General features: G+C 45.1%; 2 protein-coding genes across 4 annotated transcripts in view; one reads left to right on the forward strand and one right to left on the reverse strand.

Annotated features, from left to right (window-relative positions):
* Positions 1–184, reverse strand: part of LOC147031840 (uncharacterized) — a 53,320-nt gene extending 53,136 nt beyond the window's left edge. For both annotated transcript variants that reach the window (XM_085868258.1, XM_085868251.1), the window contains exon 1: positions 45–184. In XM_085868258.1, coding sequence (XP_085724384.1) covers positions 45–76 — 32 coding nt within the window. In that variant the 5' untranslated portion in view covers positions 77–184. The remainder of the gene's footprint in view (positions 1–44) is intronic.
* Positions 185–10,369: 10,185 nt separating this feature from the next.
* The window catches only part of LOC147031841 (uncharacterized), a 145,408-nt gene continuing 139,048 nt past the window's right edge, over positions 10,370–16,729 (forward strand). For both annotated transcript variants that reach the window (XM_085868276.1, XM_085868271.1), the window contains exons 1-2: positions 10,370–10,530; positions 15,660–15,717. In XM_085868276.1, coding sequence (XP_085724402.1) covers positions 10,450–10,530; positions 15,660–15,717 — 139 coding nt within the window. In that variant the 5' untranslated portion in view covers positions 10,370–10,449. The remainder of the gene's footprint in view (positions 10,531–15,659; positions 15,718–16,729) is intronic.

Below are 16,729 nucleotides of genomic sequence, written 5' to 3' on the forward strand. Positions count from 1 at the left end.
AGATAAAATTCACTTGTTAATGTGATGAAAAATCGGTGCGAGACCTTCGTTGTGATTTCTTCTTGAAAAGAACCATCTTGGAAAAGCCAACACACTTTGTGGAAAAGTATTCAGTGAAAAAATCCTGGAGCCGTCGAAAACACGTCCAGCACCGTCAGATTCCCACGTCGCACTGATTCATTGTTCGGTCACGCCCACCTCGAGGATCACGTGACTGTTCCATTGTATCCACGTGGTTACGTCTGTGACGTCAGTCTCCTCGCACTTCAACAGAGACGTTTCAGCACGGAATCGTCGATTGGAAGTCTTCATCATCGTCATGCATTAACTAAAAAATAAATAAATCGTTATTTATTATGGGGAACAGTTCGCTTGGGTCTATTTTATAATAGACTATAATCTATAATCCGGTGGTATATCCGGTATAATATTATAATAGTCTATAATCGTAATGGTCTATTTTAAAATCCTCTCACGAATTAATACGTTGTAATAGTTTTAATAGGAGGTGTTAGTTCCATTTCACCTTTTCCTCCTTCCTGTTCAAACCAACAATCCATAAAACGGCATACACATATGACGTCACCACACTTGTGATCTGCCATGTAAAGGTCACGTGGATTGTATCATCGTTTCGACTTTCATCATCATCATCTTTCTGAAACATGCAATTTGGTGTCTGTCTGTGTGTCTGTGTGTCTTTTTGACCACCACACCGATGTGGAAAGATGGAGGTTGTGGTGACTTCATTCTCCCCCCCCCCCCCCCCCGATCTTCCCCAAGAGAGTTTCTCCTCCTTGAACAAACGACGTGTTAACGTGAATAAATATATGATCGGAGGGAATGTTCAGTTACCAAGCAGCTAGTTAGCGCTCGTCAAGTAAGTCGTTAACTTGATTTGAAGAGACTCAAGCAAGCTCGACACTGCTTAACAAAATGGCGGCCGCCGATGAAAGCGGTGTTGTCGTGACATCATTCCATCAAATGGTGTTCGGGCCTTCGTTTTCAATCCTCCTTGATCCTCTGGTGACAAAAACTTCCCCAAACAAGTTTCTTGTGCTAAACAGAGGGACATTTGGCCCATCAAGGCCTGCGCTACTATTACCAACCTGTGGTTGTTTGTGTTTCCTTCTTAAATGCTGAGCGTCGAGCAAAGAAGCAGCACAGACCATTTATATATTTTTAAATGTGTTTGGTGTTTCTCGGACGGGGTTCGAACCACCGACCTCCCAGACTCGGAGGGGACGCTCCAACTGTTACAGCACCCAAGCTGGTACAAGTATAATGCATGTTATTAATATTTATAAAGCGTTGTACTGGCTGAACGGTTAAGGTGGCTGGCTTCAGATCTTCGGGCCTTGAGTTCAAGTCCCTGTCATGTCGTTGCACGAACACCAGGGGAGTTGACTTAGCCTGTCATCCTTCTGAGCTCGACAAAGTGAATAATGTAACAGGGGCAGTGCATCAGCGTCACAACCATCCTCCCAGAAAATAATGCAGCCAAACAGCCACAAGGGTGCATCCAGATAAATAAATATTGTAAAAGGCCTCCTGCTTGTTATGAAAGGGTAAATCACAAGTCATGTCGTCCATAAAACTCACTCTCCTTAGGTGTCATTTCTCTGGTCTCTGTTTATGCTCCGACTGAGGCGAGTGATCTCACCGTGAAGGATGCATTCTACGCCACGCTCGAGTCTGTGGTTGATCAGTGCCCCAGACGAGATACACTTCCAGTCTTGGGGGATTTCAATGCATCGACTGGAACTGATAGGGATGGTTATGAGATGTGTGTTGGTCCCCATGGGTCTGGAACTATGAACCAGAATAGCACTAAGTTCCTTGACTTTGCAAGAAGTCATGGACTTAGGGTGGCTGGTTCATGGTTTCAGCGCCCACAAGCTCATCGCTGGACTTGGTATTCCAACGCTGGCGGTGTGGCAAAGGAGATTGACCATGTCCTCGTTGATGGTCGCTGGAGGATGATCCAGAACTGCAGGGTCTACAGGAGTGCTCAATTCCTCAATACTGACCACCGGCTTGTTGTAGCAACTCTAAAGCTGCACCTTAAATCCGGGAGAATGGTACCATCCCAGCCTAGGCTGGATGTTGGCAAGCTCAAGGATGAGAGGGTAGCTGAGGAGTTTGCGAACGGGCTGAATGGACATTTGAGGAGTCTGGGTGCTTTGGGCGGTCCTGAAGAGTTGTGGACTGCCTTCAAGACCACTGTCCTTGATGTTGCCGGTAGATGTCTTGGAACTCACCGTAGGGCAAAGAAGAATTTTGTCTCTCAAGGGACACTGGATACCATTGACTGGAGTTGCAGGGCCAGGCTGAATGGCAGAGCTGAGCTGTTCAGGGAGCTGAGGCGTAAAACTGTACGTGCACTAAGGATGAACAAGGAGGCCTATGTGCGAGGAATCTGTGAGGGGGTAGAGCATCACCTGTAGACAGGTGATTCTCATCTCGCTTACAGCGGAATTTGCGTATTGCGTTCATCCAAGCCCATCCCTCGGTGTACTGCAGTTAGAGCAGAGAGTGGTAGGCTCTTGACAGAGGAGTCTGAAGTGAAGGCCCACTGGGCCAGTTACTTTAAGCGGTTGTACCAGGCTGATCCACCAGCTGTCGAGTTGGATGTCAAGGCTGTTACAATCTCTGTTGCTGACCCTCCAATCAACTGTGGTCCACCTTCGCTTGTGGAAACATGGGCTGCGTTAAATCGGTTGAAATGGGGTAAAGCTCCAGGGATCTGTGGCATCCATGCTGAACTTCTCAAGGCTGGTGGAAATGCTGCACTCATGTCGTTGCATGCAGTTTTGTGCTCTGCCTGGAACACAGGCATCATCCCAACTGATTGGAAGAGAGGCCTTGTTGTCCCTCTCTGGAAAGGGAAGGGTGATCGCCAAGACTGCAACAACTACCGAGGGGTGACGCTGCTCTCAGTGCCGGGCAAGGTCTTTGCTCAGATAATTCTTGATAGGGTTCGCCACCATCTGCTTGAGCACCAGCGTCCAGAGCAGTCAGGCTTTACACCAAAGATGTCAACGATTGACCGTATCCTTGCTCTTCGTGTCCTCACCGAGCGCAGATGAGAGTTTCGGCAGGGGCTGCTTGCAGCCCATGTTGATCTCTGTAAAGCGTTTGATTCAGTGAATCGGGATGCCCTCTGGAGGATTCTTGGTCTTCGTGGGGTGCCACCAAAACAGATAGATCTGATGTCTGAGCTCTACTCTGGTACTGAGAGTGCTGTGAAATGTGGTGGTACCATCTCTGACTTATTTCCAGTTGCTACTGGAGTTTGTCAGGGGTATGTACTGGCCCCCACACTTTCCAGCACTTATATGGACTGGATTCTAGGGAGGATGTCGAAGAGATCAAGCTGCGGTGCATCGTTTGGGAATGTCAAGATCTCGGACCTTGATTTCGCAGATGATGCAGTCATCTTTAAGGAGACTTTAGATATCCTTTTGGGGGCCCTCGAGGTGCTGAATGAGGAGTCGGAGCCACTGGGATTACGGGTTTCTTGGGTCAAAACAAAGTTCCAGGCTTTCAATGACATCTTGGATGCTGCTGTCCTGTCTGTGCTTGTTTGTGGTGAGGATGTTGAGGTCATGGAGACATTCACTTACCTTGGCAGTGATATTCATGTCTCTGCTGCCTGTGAGTCAGAGGTCAATAGTCTGGGTCGGGCCTGGGGAGTCATGGATTCACTGGATCATGGGGTGTGGCGCTGCTGGTATCTGTGCGGGAGGATGAAAGTCCGAGTCTTCAGGTCCTTGGTGCTTCCAGTCTTGCTCGATGGATGTGAGACTTGGACTCTGACCAAGGATCTGAGACGGAGACTTAATTCCTTTGGTACCGGGTCTCTTCAGAGAATCCTTGGCTATCGCTAGTCGGATTTTGTGTCCAACGAGCGGTTGCTTAGAGAGACTCGGATGAGATTTGTTACCTGCATGGTCCGTTAGCGTCAGTTGCGGCTGTATGGACATGTGGCTCGTTTTCCTGATGCCAATCCTGCTCACCAGATTCTTTCAGCGAGGGAGTCTCGTGAGTGGAGGAGGCCAATGGGCCGACCACGTGCCTCGTGGTTGCAGCAAGTTGACCATCATCTCAAGGAGATGGGGATGGGCCTGGCATCTGCCTGAGGGATGGCCAGACGGAGGCCCCTGGAGTACCGGCGGAAAGTGGATGCAGCGACGCGCTGTTCTGGCACATGCTCCCATCCCTGACCTGACGTTGTTATGAAAGGGTAAATCACAAGTCATGTCGTCCATTAAACTCGGAGTTCACTCAGTGGAGTGCATCACTCTGCCAAACTGAACAATTTACCTTTTGTATCGCACTGATAGGCCACATCCAAACTCGAATCAGCTTGTTCTTGTCACCTACCCAACTCATCCACAACTTTTTGAGATATCGTGCTCGATATCATTTTGGCCCCATCTCTCAATGGAGAGGAATCACTGAAAAAATTCTCCTATCCAGATCCACATGTTCACCAAAATCGAATCAATTCGTCCTTGTCACACACCCAACCTCTCCACCAAGTTTCGTTCAAATCCGTCCTCACCTTTTTGAGGTATCGTGTTCACAGACAGACAGACAGACAGACACGGATGGGTGAAAACGTAACCTCCGCCCACCTTTGCTGGTGGAGGTAAATATGGGAAGTATAAGCAAAAGACAGGAATATCATCGTGTAAAAATGGTCCATTGAAATGTAAAAGTAATTATCTCCGATGATAAGTTTGAAGTGTTGACGAGACCCTTGTCAAAACTAGGTTCGATTTTAATTGACTATGTTTTGAGGTGCCGAGCAGTGACATGGCTTGAGATAACAGGTTTGTTATCCCGAAACACAATTTTGCAACCTCCTACCTATGTCCATTGTCTGACCAAGAAAAAGGGCAATCAGAGATTGCAGACCCTTGCCAGGACTTATATTGTGTGATGTTTGTGTGCTGGTGTGTTATGTAATGAAGGAGACATAACTCGAACTGCCACTTTATAACTGCTGGCAGTGATGACCGGGTACCAAGACGTCCCGTTTTGATGCAACCCCGCTTTGATCGGACACCTGACTCTGACCCATGACGTTTATTATTATTATTATTATTATTGAATTAAATTCAGAATGGGATTGAAATAAATTCAATTCAGATCAAATGGGAGACCAAATAGGTACAGTCCTGCAATGGGGTAATCAGAAGGAACCCAAACAAGCAAAAATAAAAAAACAAAGTCATCAGGAGGAACTGAGATCAGATTCACATTTCAGCTGCTACTCCTCTACCCTCAACCTCATCCGAGCACAGCCAAGTTTGCCTTATTAAAAAAAAAAAAATAGAGTAGAATAAAAAACCCACAACAAAAAATTCAATAACTCTGGCTGCCAGACCATGTGTCCGATCAAATTGAAATTTAAAACATGTATTCCCCCTCCCGACTCGACCATGATTGTGAGGTGTCACATCAATTGATTAAGCGGTTCCAGAGAAAACATTTTAAAATATTTTCTTAAATCTAATATGGCTGCCAAACCATGTGACACCAATGATTCCTTCATAACTTTGTTCATGCATGCCTTGTGTAACATTGATGTGAAGTTTCCCCTCGATCGATCTGACAAGCTGTTCTGCTGAAGATTTTTTATGTTTTTGGTTAAATCCAACATGGCTGCCAAATCATGTGACCTCTGATGTCATATGTGTGAACCTTTTGTTCCTCATGGATAGGTGGTCATATGTGTAAAGTTTCACCTCAATCTGTTCATCCATTTCTGAGAAGATTTTTGAAGGATTTAAAAAAAAAAACAATATGGCTGCCGAATCACGTGACCGATGACATCATCAAAGATGTTTTTGTGGAGCATTTTATCCGTAGATGACCCACAAAAAATTTCATTCTGATTGGACAGAGCGTTCCACATATGCAATTATGACGTCACAACAAAGGCACCTTTGACGTCATATAAAGTCACTCATTCCCCATGAGGAGTACTTGCCGTGTGCCAAGTTTAAATTTTTTCAGTGGTGTGGTTTCAGATACAGAGGTGCAAAGTTTTTCCGTTTTTCCATTATGGCTGCCACAGCTCATAACGCATGCCGTCATAATTATCATTAAAACATTCCACGTGAGTAGTTGTACCAATGGATCAGGTTATCCTGGATCAGGGCGTGAAGTGAAATTTAGCTATTATTAAATTTCCAAATACAGATACACCGACAGTTGTTATCATTACCTCAACCACCGAAAGTGGACGGAGGTTATTGTTACGGTTTTATAAACCGCTTGCTGAAATTGAAATGCACACAGCACCGAGCCTCTTAGAATAGTTATTTCCGTCATGAACGTTAATAACAGCAGCTTCCCTCTTGGGGTTAAGATGTAATTAAATGCGTTGGATTGGGTAGTTAGCGCCCCCTCTCAACCTGTTTGGATAATAGAGACATCAGCGCGTGATGACGTGTGCCGTGACTGTCGTCATCGCATAGGGCGTACACGTTTTCCAGCCACGGCGTTCAACGTGTGCTACATACACCAGCATTCTGGAACGCACACCAAATTCTCAAATACTGACTTCTCCTGGACTGATGCTGCGCACACTCAGTTTGAAAGGGTAAAAAAATTGATTGCTAACAGGCCTGTACTTGCTTTGTTTGATCCTCCTCTATGACCACAATTGTGACCACAGACGCGTATGATTACGGACTCGGAGCAGTGCTCACTCAACTTCATGAAGACTCCACAGAGGAAACGGTCACACAATGTGAACGCAAGTACTCTACAGTGGAGAAGGAAGCAATGGCCTGCCTCTGAGCAACTGAGAAATGGCGTATATACCTGTGGGGTCGGAAATTTATCCTGTGGACAGACCACAGTCCACTGACCACACTAATGTCTTTGAATGGTCTTGGTCGAGTTGGGATGAGAATTGCACGTTGGTCTGCACACTTACTGTCATTTAACGATGAAATTGTGCACAAACCTGGCCATCAAAATGTGACTGCAGACTGTTTATCTCGGTTACCACTCCCCACGACGAACGGGATATAGTGTTGTGGTGCTGGATTCGGTGGCGAGGACGACCGCCAGACGGAGCAGTTGGGCCGTCTCCCACCGAACACCGGAATTGAAGGTCGTCACTCCGGATAACTCCGAAGTCGACGGGTCGCTTAATGGACTGTGGCCTCCAATATTTCGACCGCGCGATGAGGGTCTTTTTGTCTGATTCCAATTTACCGAAGTAGCCGTGCGGTCTAGCCACCGGGGAAACCACACCCTTGGCTGGCTTTGTCCGAACTGAGTCGCTGTTACCGACTCGGATCCGGCGTAACCGAGCAGGAATTACCAAAGCCGCACCGGTCCAAATAACAAGTTACGGCACAATCGACCTTCATAATTCTCAAGCCCAAACCATACTGGGTCAATGAAAGTAAGCACAGACAACGAACTGGAACATTTAACAGTTATTTATTTACAACAAGTACGGGCCCGTAGGGGCGGGCCCGTAGGTGCGTGCCCGTAGGTGAGTGCCAGTATGTGCAGCCTCTCTCTCTCTCTCTCAAACCTCGAAAAGGCACATCCGCGGATCCCCAGCAATATTCCTGGCAAGTTTCAATCATGCAAAATAAATAATAATAAATAAATAAATAAATAAATAAATAAATAAACTCTTGCCAAAAGGTGACCACGTGTGACTTCTTTAAGGTCACACTGAGGTGAACAGAGCTGCTATCCACCAAGAGCGACTCCTTGAGGAATATCTGCCTACGAGAGATTCCGATGAGAATCGTTCTACAGAGTAACCATGAAAAATATGCTTTTGCCTCAAAACGTCACCAAATGACGTCATAATGTCTCAAGCTTGACATATCTAGAGAGCACTCATCGAGGTGTTCAATTTGAGGTACTACACGATATGGTTCCTAAAACTTGAAAATTTGACCTTGGGGTCAAATATGTTTGACCTGAGGCACTAACCATGAAGGTCAAGGCCAATCGCCACCAAAAATTAATCAGCTGAGCGCCAGACCATGAACTATATTCCCATGAAGTTTGAAGACGATCCAATCAAAATTACTCAAAAAATAAGGGTTTCGTCGACTCCCCTGATTTGTGCCAAAGTGACCTTGACCTTTGACCTTGACCTTCAAAATTTTGTGCACTGAAAGGGACCTCTATAGGCCTCTGATATGCGAAGTTACAAAAATTTCCAATGATAACTGTGCTCTGCAGAATTTTTTATACGTGATTACAGACAAAAAAAAAGAAAAAAAAAAACATACAAGCTGACTAACATATCTTGCAAAAACTTCGTTTTGGCAAGACAATAAACATTAATTGTGATGTCATTCGTGATGTCATAACACTGTGTCCTGTCATTGGTCGACAGATAAATAGCCGTAACTTGGGAACCGCTCGTCCGATCGATATCAAACCTTGAAAAGGCACATCCGCGGGTCCCCGGCAATATTCCTGGCAAGTTTCAATGAGATCGGACCGGCGGTCGGTGAGAAACGGCAGTCGCAGACAGACAGACAGACAGACAGACACACACACAGAGATTGCTGGAATTATAGATAGATGTAAGAGGGAGGGAAACAGAGCACACTTAACCACGAATATAGATGTAGGCAAATGTACAAAGGCAATCACTTAAACTATTTCTACTTATCAGACTGGCCACAGACAGACACACACACCCAAAAAGAAATGGACCTCGTGGGTCTTTATTCGGCCCTTCAGTTCGGGATGGAAGGCGAGCTGAGGGTCAGAGTCTGGCCGGGTACCTGGCCGCCTCGTGCAGTTTTATATGCGAGTCGGAGTCCGTGGACGGGAACGGGGATCCCCAGCTTGAGCGCTCCAACACAACCCACCACGGTGGGACTCGAACCCATGACCCAGAATCCAACAAGCGATCCTGGCTGCTACGAATGACGATCGACGACATGAGCACCACAAAACACCTCCGCCACGACCACCACCACCACGAGCACCAGCACGACCACCGACCAACAAGGAACCCCGAAAAAGAAAAACCAGACCACAGACCCCGCTGAGACAGCCCGTCACCTTTCTTATCCCTCCCCCCTGGGTGGGTGGAGGGATCCGCTCTGAGGTAACTTGCCTCCGGATTGGTCGGGGGGCATCGGGCGATCGGTGTCCTCCCCTCATTGGACGAGGCGAACATTCCATCTGGCTGGGGCTGGGTCGGCCCTGAGGTGATCTCACCCCCGATTGGATGAGGGGAACATTCCATCTTGCTGGAGCGGAGTTGGCCCTGAGGTGATCTCACCCCCGATTGGACGAGGGGAACATTCCATCTTGCTGGGATCGGGTCAGCCCTGAGATGATCTCACCCCCGATTGGATGAGGGGAACATTCCATCTTGCTGGAGCGGAGTTGGCCCTGAGGTGATCTCACCCCCGATTGGATGAGGGGAACATTCCATCTTGCTGGGGGTGGGGTCGGCCCTGAGGTGATCTCACCCCCGATTGGACGAGGGGAACATTCCATCTGGCTGAGGTGGAGTCGGCTCTGAGATGATCTCACCCCCGCCGATGTTGGTGGTTTCGAATACGTGCGTAATGGCGCCGTGATGTGAAGTGAATTGATGTAGAAAACTAACTCGAAAGAAACTCGCAGCGCACACATGAAATTAACCCATTAGACATAGGGGAGGAATTCTAACTATCCACATACGTATACTTAACGAGATAACTGAACTATGGGACTGCTGATTGTCTGTGTGCAAAAGGCTTCCAAATTCCTAACAATAGAAATGGTGGCTTTGGTGTCCCGTGACTGCGCTGCTGTACCCGTGGAACAATTCAAGGAAACTTGCAATCGATGCCCTATTCCGCAGAAGGTGTGATTCTCCACGGAGGTGAGCAAGCCGCTCGCTGGCGGAACACTCCCGCAGGACATCTTGTCAAACTCATCACTCTCACGTGCGGCCGTTTCCTTGACAACGATTGGAATTTGCATGCCGTTGTTCTTGACGCGTTGCACATGAAATCTAATGAGTAATAATCCCCCATTCCACAAAACCAAATAAAAAATATCTCGGAATCGTGTTCCCGATTTCATTGATTCCTTGAAAAAGTATTCGGAATCGATTTAATATCGATTCCAAAATTACCGGAATCACCCATCCTTACTTGTCAATCTACTACTGTTCAATCGACTTCATCATTGATACATTATTAGTTCTTTTATTACCAAATTAACAGGAGAGTACAGTAATAATGAAAGATTCAAGTTGAACAGTTCACAAACTTGTCAAAGTGTAAACGAACAACCACAACAACAACAACCACAACAACAACAACAACAACAACAACGGTGACGTATGCGCACGTACAGGATCAGCCAATCAGAATCGTCGCGGTTCTCTCCTTCACCAATTGAAATCTGGCGCCGTTTTTGTCTCGAGACTGGATCTGCGTCATGGACGATGACTTTTTGCGTTCTGGGTTCCTGAGGCATGAGATGCGTTTTAATCATGTCATGGAGAAGATTTTCCTGAAGGTCAGAGTTCATTTCAATTTATGGAAGGACATTGTGTGTTCTTTGACAATGTAACATAAGTTTGTCTTGTTCGTTTCATTGTCGTTTTGTGAACCAAGAAACAGGAGACTGTGGCTTCGGCGACGAATTCAGGGTTTAGTTTTCTTACTGACAGGGGGTGCCGAGCGTTGCGGTCAACGCCGTGTCCCTCATCCTGCACCTATGCCTGGTGTTAATATAATGGTTCGGGTGGCGGGCTTGGGATCCTCGGGTCCTGAGTTCAAATCCCACTCACCTGTTGAATTGATACCGGGTGGGGTTAACTCGGCCTGTCGTCCTTCCTTGGTCGGCAAAATGAGTGCCAGCTTGCTGGTATACTGTGTCGGAGTGGTGACCCGTCGAGGATTGTGTCCAACAGCCAAGTAGACTGCTTTGGCAGCATCAACGCTCTGCACAGAGTATGGTCCCAATGGATTATGGATGGATCCCGCCCCTTTTACCCTCCCTCATCCCGCCCCTTTTACCCTCCCTCATCCCGCCCCTTTTACCCTCCCTCATCCCGCCCCTTTTACCCTCCCCCATCCCGCCCCTTTTGCCCTCCCCCATCCCGCCCCTTTTGCCCTCCCCCATCCCGCCCCTTTTGCCCTCCCCCATCCCGCCCCTTTTGCCCTCCCCCATCCCGCCCCTTTTGCCCTCCCCCATCCCGCCCCTTTTGCCCTCCCCCATCCCGCCCCTTTTGCCCTCCCCCATCCCGCCCCTTTTGCCCTCCCCCATCCCGCCCCTTTTGCCCTCCCCCATCCCGCCCCTTTTGCCCGCCCCTCTTACCCTCCCCCATCCCGCCCCTTTTACCCTCCCCCATCCCGTCCCTTTTGCCCGCCCCTTTTACCCTCCCCCATCCCGCCCCTTTACCTCCCACCCTCCCCCCTCCCTGATTTAAGGCCCGGTCACACCTTGATGATTTAGCCAGCGTATGCCTGACGTATTATATGAAAAATTTTGCTAAAACGCTGGCACACGTCGAATACGTTAAGAGTACGCTGGCATATGTCGTAGTACGCCAATCTGTTAGACAAATTTTCCATGCTTGAAATTTTATGACGTATGCCAGCGTATGACTCGCACGTTCCGCATTACGCTGGCCATAAGTTGTAGGCACGTTACGCGATCGTTGACACGCGTCGACATACGTTACTTGTAAGTTACTCATAAGTCGAAACTCGTTGAGGTAATGTTTAGCGTACCCGAAACTTATTTGTAACCTATGAGTAACGTGTTGTAGGCACATTTCGCGATCGTTGACACGCGTCGACACACATTACTTGTAAGTTACTCATAAGTCGAAACGCGTCAAGGTAATGGTTAGCGTTAGTGTTCCAGACTCCCTGGTTTTTCTGTTTTTGTTTTTTTTTCCCCCTTCGGTATGACTGTGATGTTGACACTTCGATTTCTAGTGTGGTTATAATATAATATAATTAATAGGCTGCCGCTCAACGATTTACATCATAACCGCACTAGAAATCGAAGTGTCAACATCACCGTCGTACCGAAGGAAAAAAAAAAAAAAAAAAAACCAGGGAGTCTGGATCACTGACGCTAACCATTACCTCGATGTGTTTCGACTTATGAGTAACGTGTGTCAACGATCGCGTAACTTGCCTACAACTTATGGCCAGTGTATGCGGAACGTGTGTCATACGCCGAGTACGTCGAAATTTTCAACATGCTGAAAATTTCTCGGCGTATGCCAGCGTGTTCTTAATGTATTCGACGTGTGCCAGCTTGGTTCGACAAATTTTTCATACGCTGGCTAAAACGTCAAGGTGTGACAGCGGCTTCGCACTTCGATGTCCAGTGCGGTTATGATTTGAATCCTCGAGCCACAGCCTATGAATTGCCTCCGCCAAGTGATCGTCGGCGATACGCTGCCGCGCTATGCATAAGTTAGACTATCGTTGGGCATAGGTTGTGAACGCCACAACACCCTCAGCATTCGTTGGTATAAGTTATCTATATGTGATTGAAACGTTCTGTGTACGTTACAAATACGTTATGCATACGTCCAACTCGTTATGAATACGTCCAAAACTGGGAAAAAACATCGATAGTTAAGTGTACGCCAGCGTTTTGCATACATTTTGATACCTTGCCATACGCTGGCTAAAACGTCAAGGTGTGACAGGGTCTTTAGTGGAGGTTAGCTTTGGGCTTCCCAATCTCGGAGACGTGTTCAGTACAAAAACGCAAGTTATCTCCACAGCTGACTGGTAATACCCTCAGCCACCACCTCTGGGTGGTGCTCCACAATACACATTTACGTAGATAATTTTTGTCGCCTTTACCTCCCGGCCCCTGCGATTACAGATGAAATTAAGTAGTCCATGTTCACCACGAGGTCGAACTTGGTCCATGTGCCAAGTTTGGTGGAAATTGGCCCAGTAGTTTTGGTGTGATTGGTGTTGGACCCACAGACAGACAGACAATGCCATGAATTTATTAGCTTGTTTCTTGAGGGAGTCTTGTCCTATTTTGCTTCTGATAACATCCCACCCAGCGATGAGGATGTTGAATTAAAAAGGCTCGTGGATTCCAACAAGGTGGAGGTTTAGCAGTTTTTGTATCGTGACTATTTTCACCTGAATCTGTTACCTGTCCCTGATTCCCTCTTTTTAATGTTTAACTCCTCAACCATCTGCTGTATTTCTTGTTTATCATGCCCTAAGATCTAATCCTTCATTTGTAACTGAGATTTCTGATTTCTTGAATTATATTTGTCCTACTTTTATTGACTTCTTTATTCTTGGAGATTTTAACGTTCATGTTGACTGTCCAAAGTGCACTCCAGCTGTTGATTTCCTCGATGTCATTGTGTGTGTTTCATTTGTACAACATCTCCAATCTCCCACTCATAATCAAAGTCATACATTGGACTTCGTTATTACCGGTGATGTTTCTATTACTGATCGTTCTGTGTTGGAATTTAGTATTTCTGATCATGGGGTTGTGCTGATGGACCTGTCCATTTCTCCACATCTGTCTTGTCCTTGGTGTATCATGACATTCCGAAACCTAAGATCCATCAATCAAGGTTTTTTTTTTATTTTTTTATTTTTATTTTTTTTGATTAATCAATTTATTGATGACTTAATTATTCTCGATTTATTACTTTATTTTATTTCTCTTCCTGGCAATAGCTCAGGCATATTTTGAGCGAGGAAGCTGATATTTGGACATGACAGTGACCAATTGATTTGGCTATAAAGGGTATTTTTGATGGACACTTTGAATGTGCTGATTGCTTGTTTGTTTGTTTGTTTTTAAATAAAAAAAATTTTTTTGGGGGGTGATATCTCAGCCATCCTTTGAGCGGGGAAGCTGAAATTTGGGGACAAAAGTGAAGAGGTGCTTTGAAAATACGGTATTTTTATTTAGTTTTTTTGATTAATAAATGAATTTATTAATTATCGATTTATTTTATGTCTCATCACCTTTTGATCGAGGAAAGCTGATATTTGGATACGACAATAATCAAGCGATTTGGCTATAATAGGGTATTTGTTGATTAATCAATTAATTATTTTCTTTCTTGTTTGTGCAGGTGATATCTCTGCCATCCATTCAGCGAGAAAGCTGAAATTTGGGGACCAAAATGAAGATGTGCTTTGGCAAAAACCGATTTTTTTTTTTTTTTTTTTATCAACGATTGCGTTGATAAAACCGATTTTTTTTTTTTTTTTTTTTTTTTTTTTTTTAATTTTTTGATTAATGACTTATTATCGACGTTTTCATTACATATTTTATTTATTATCCTGATACTATCTCAGGCACATTTTGAGCTGGGAAGCTGATATTTGGATACGCCAGTTACCAACTGATTTGGCTGTAAGAGTATTTTTAATTTATTGATTAATTAATTTGATTTTTTTTAAATTTAATTTTCAAAAAGTTACAGATTCGGATGATTATCATTTATTTGATTAATTGAGTAATTAAAATCGATTATTGTACATTGCTCCCTCCCAATTCCGTCTCCATGTGCTGCAAGGCGGCATTGCCGGGCGCTGAAGGTGCCCCGCTGATGTGTGCTGGAGGATTTGTTCATTTAATTGGCATGGGGGCGGTGTACTTTGTACCTGTACTTGTTTTGGAATTGATCATGTCATGGACCATGACATGTTAACTGCAACACTTTGACAATGACTATTGTGTACTCATTCAATGGAAACGTGACCCACGTGACCAGACATTTTCCAGGCTGTGCCATGTTGCGACTCCTAGTATATCGCTACTCGACAGGGTGGCCCCTATCTTATCACCCTTTGTAAAAATTGACATTGCTTTTTATCATGTTAGCTGATTACGCTGAAGGGTTCTTCAAGTACGAGTACCACATACATTTACAGTCCTCTTACTTTATATAGCCTGGTGTTTGCCTAAAGGTTACGGTGGTGGGCTTGGGATCCGAGAATCCTGAATTTAAATCCCACTCGGCTGTTGAATTAATACCAGGTAGGGTTGACTCTGCCTGTCATCGTTCCGAGGTTGGCAAAATGAGTGCCAGCATGCTGGTCTACTGTGTCGGATTGGCGACCCGTCCAGGATTGTGCCCAATAGCCAAGGAGACTGCTTAGGCAGCACCAAAGCTCTGCACAGAGTATGGTCCCAATGGATGGATTGACTCTTACTTTATGACACAAACCTTAATAGACCAGTGGATCTGTTTGTGCTCCATCATTGTTATTGCAGAAAATAATTCAGATGGCCATGTTTTGTAGGACATTTTCCAGAGCATTTGTGTAGTGATACGATTAAAATCAAGTTTCTTTTCATGTGGTTCCATTCACTCGATGTGAAAAAGGTAAAAAGAGAAAATAATTAACTACACACAAAGGCAATGTCATTTGAACCAGGATTTTTACAAGGGGTGACAAGACATTGTGCCCCCCCCCCCCACCCCTGTAATGTGATGTTAAGTGAATTAATGGAGGTTTTTTGCTTTGGTGTGTGTGTGCATGTGCCATTATCTCTCGGATTCTTCTTTAATAATATAATAATAGCAATCATTTTGTACTTTAAAAAATAATCATACTTTGTTCATTTCCAACTGGTAACAGGCTCCCCCCCCCACCCAATTTTCTTTTTTCCTTCCGTAGTACTCGCATGAATTTGTTGGTTCTCCTGAGGTCAATTTGAGTTTTGAAATCCCCTCAGGTAAGACTTCTTTTTGTAGTTTGTAAGATAAATTGTTTTTCATTTGATGTCTTTATGAAGTGGGGTGGGGAAGTTAATTCAAGCTGATCATTTTTCATAATTACATTCCTCACCGAAGGTGGACGCAGGTTATGTTTTTACCCCTGTCTGTCTGTGTGTCTGTGAGCAGGATGTCTCAAAAGGTTGTTCATGGATTTGGATTAAATTTGTTGGAGAGGTGGGGTGTGTGAAAAGGAAAAAAATTGATTCGATTTTGGTGAAGATCCAGATCCCAGAATGTCTTGCGATTCTTCCCAATGAGAGATGGGGCCAAAAGCAATTGTACTATTATATCGTGTGATGTCTCAAGTTGTGGACGGATTCTGACGAAACTTGGTGGACAGGTTGGGTGTGTGTCTGTGTGACAAGGACATATTTGTTCGATTTTGGTGAAGATCTGAGCTGAATACGAGAATTAAAAAAAAAAAAAAATTTTTTTTTTAAAATAAATTTAATGTGGTTCTTCACTGTTGAAAAAGCCTGGTGTTGGCTTCGTGGTTAGTGGCTTGCTTGAGATCTTATGGTCCTGAGTTTGAGCCCTGTTTACCATTGAATTAACACTGGGTAGGGTTGACTCTGCATGTAATCCTGCCGAGGTTGACAAAATGAGTACCACTACTGGTATAGGGGCAGAGCATCAGTGGCATAGTCATGCTCCAACAAAATGATTGCTGCCATATGCAAGGAGAAAAAGAAAACGAAACAGAAGAAGAAGAACATTGAGAAATGTAGCATGATATTTCAAAAAGTTGTCTGGATTATGACAAAACTTGGTGGATGAGTTGGTTAGGTGACAAGAACAAGTCGATTCGATTTTGGTTTTGGTTCAAATTCAGATCTCACCTATTATTGGGATCAAAAATGCAAACTGTTCATCCTGGTTCAAATTGTAGTGTTAGTAAAGTGAATGAAATGGTAATGTACAGCTGGAATAACCTTTATGATGGTATGAATGTTGACCAGTTAAGCAAGG

Source organism: Eptatretus burgeri, chromosome 2, assembly GCF_056783735.1.
Source record: "Eptatretus burgeri isolate ZD-2024b chromosome 2, Ebu_testis_v1, whole genome shotgun sequence".
Taxonomy (NCBI): domain Eukaryota; kingdom Metazoa; phylum Chordata; class Myxini; order Myxiniformes; family Myxinidae; genus Eptatretus; species Eptatretus burgeri.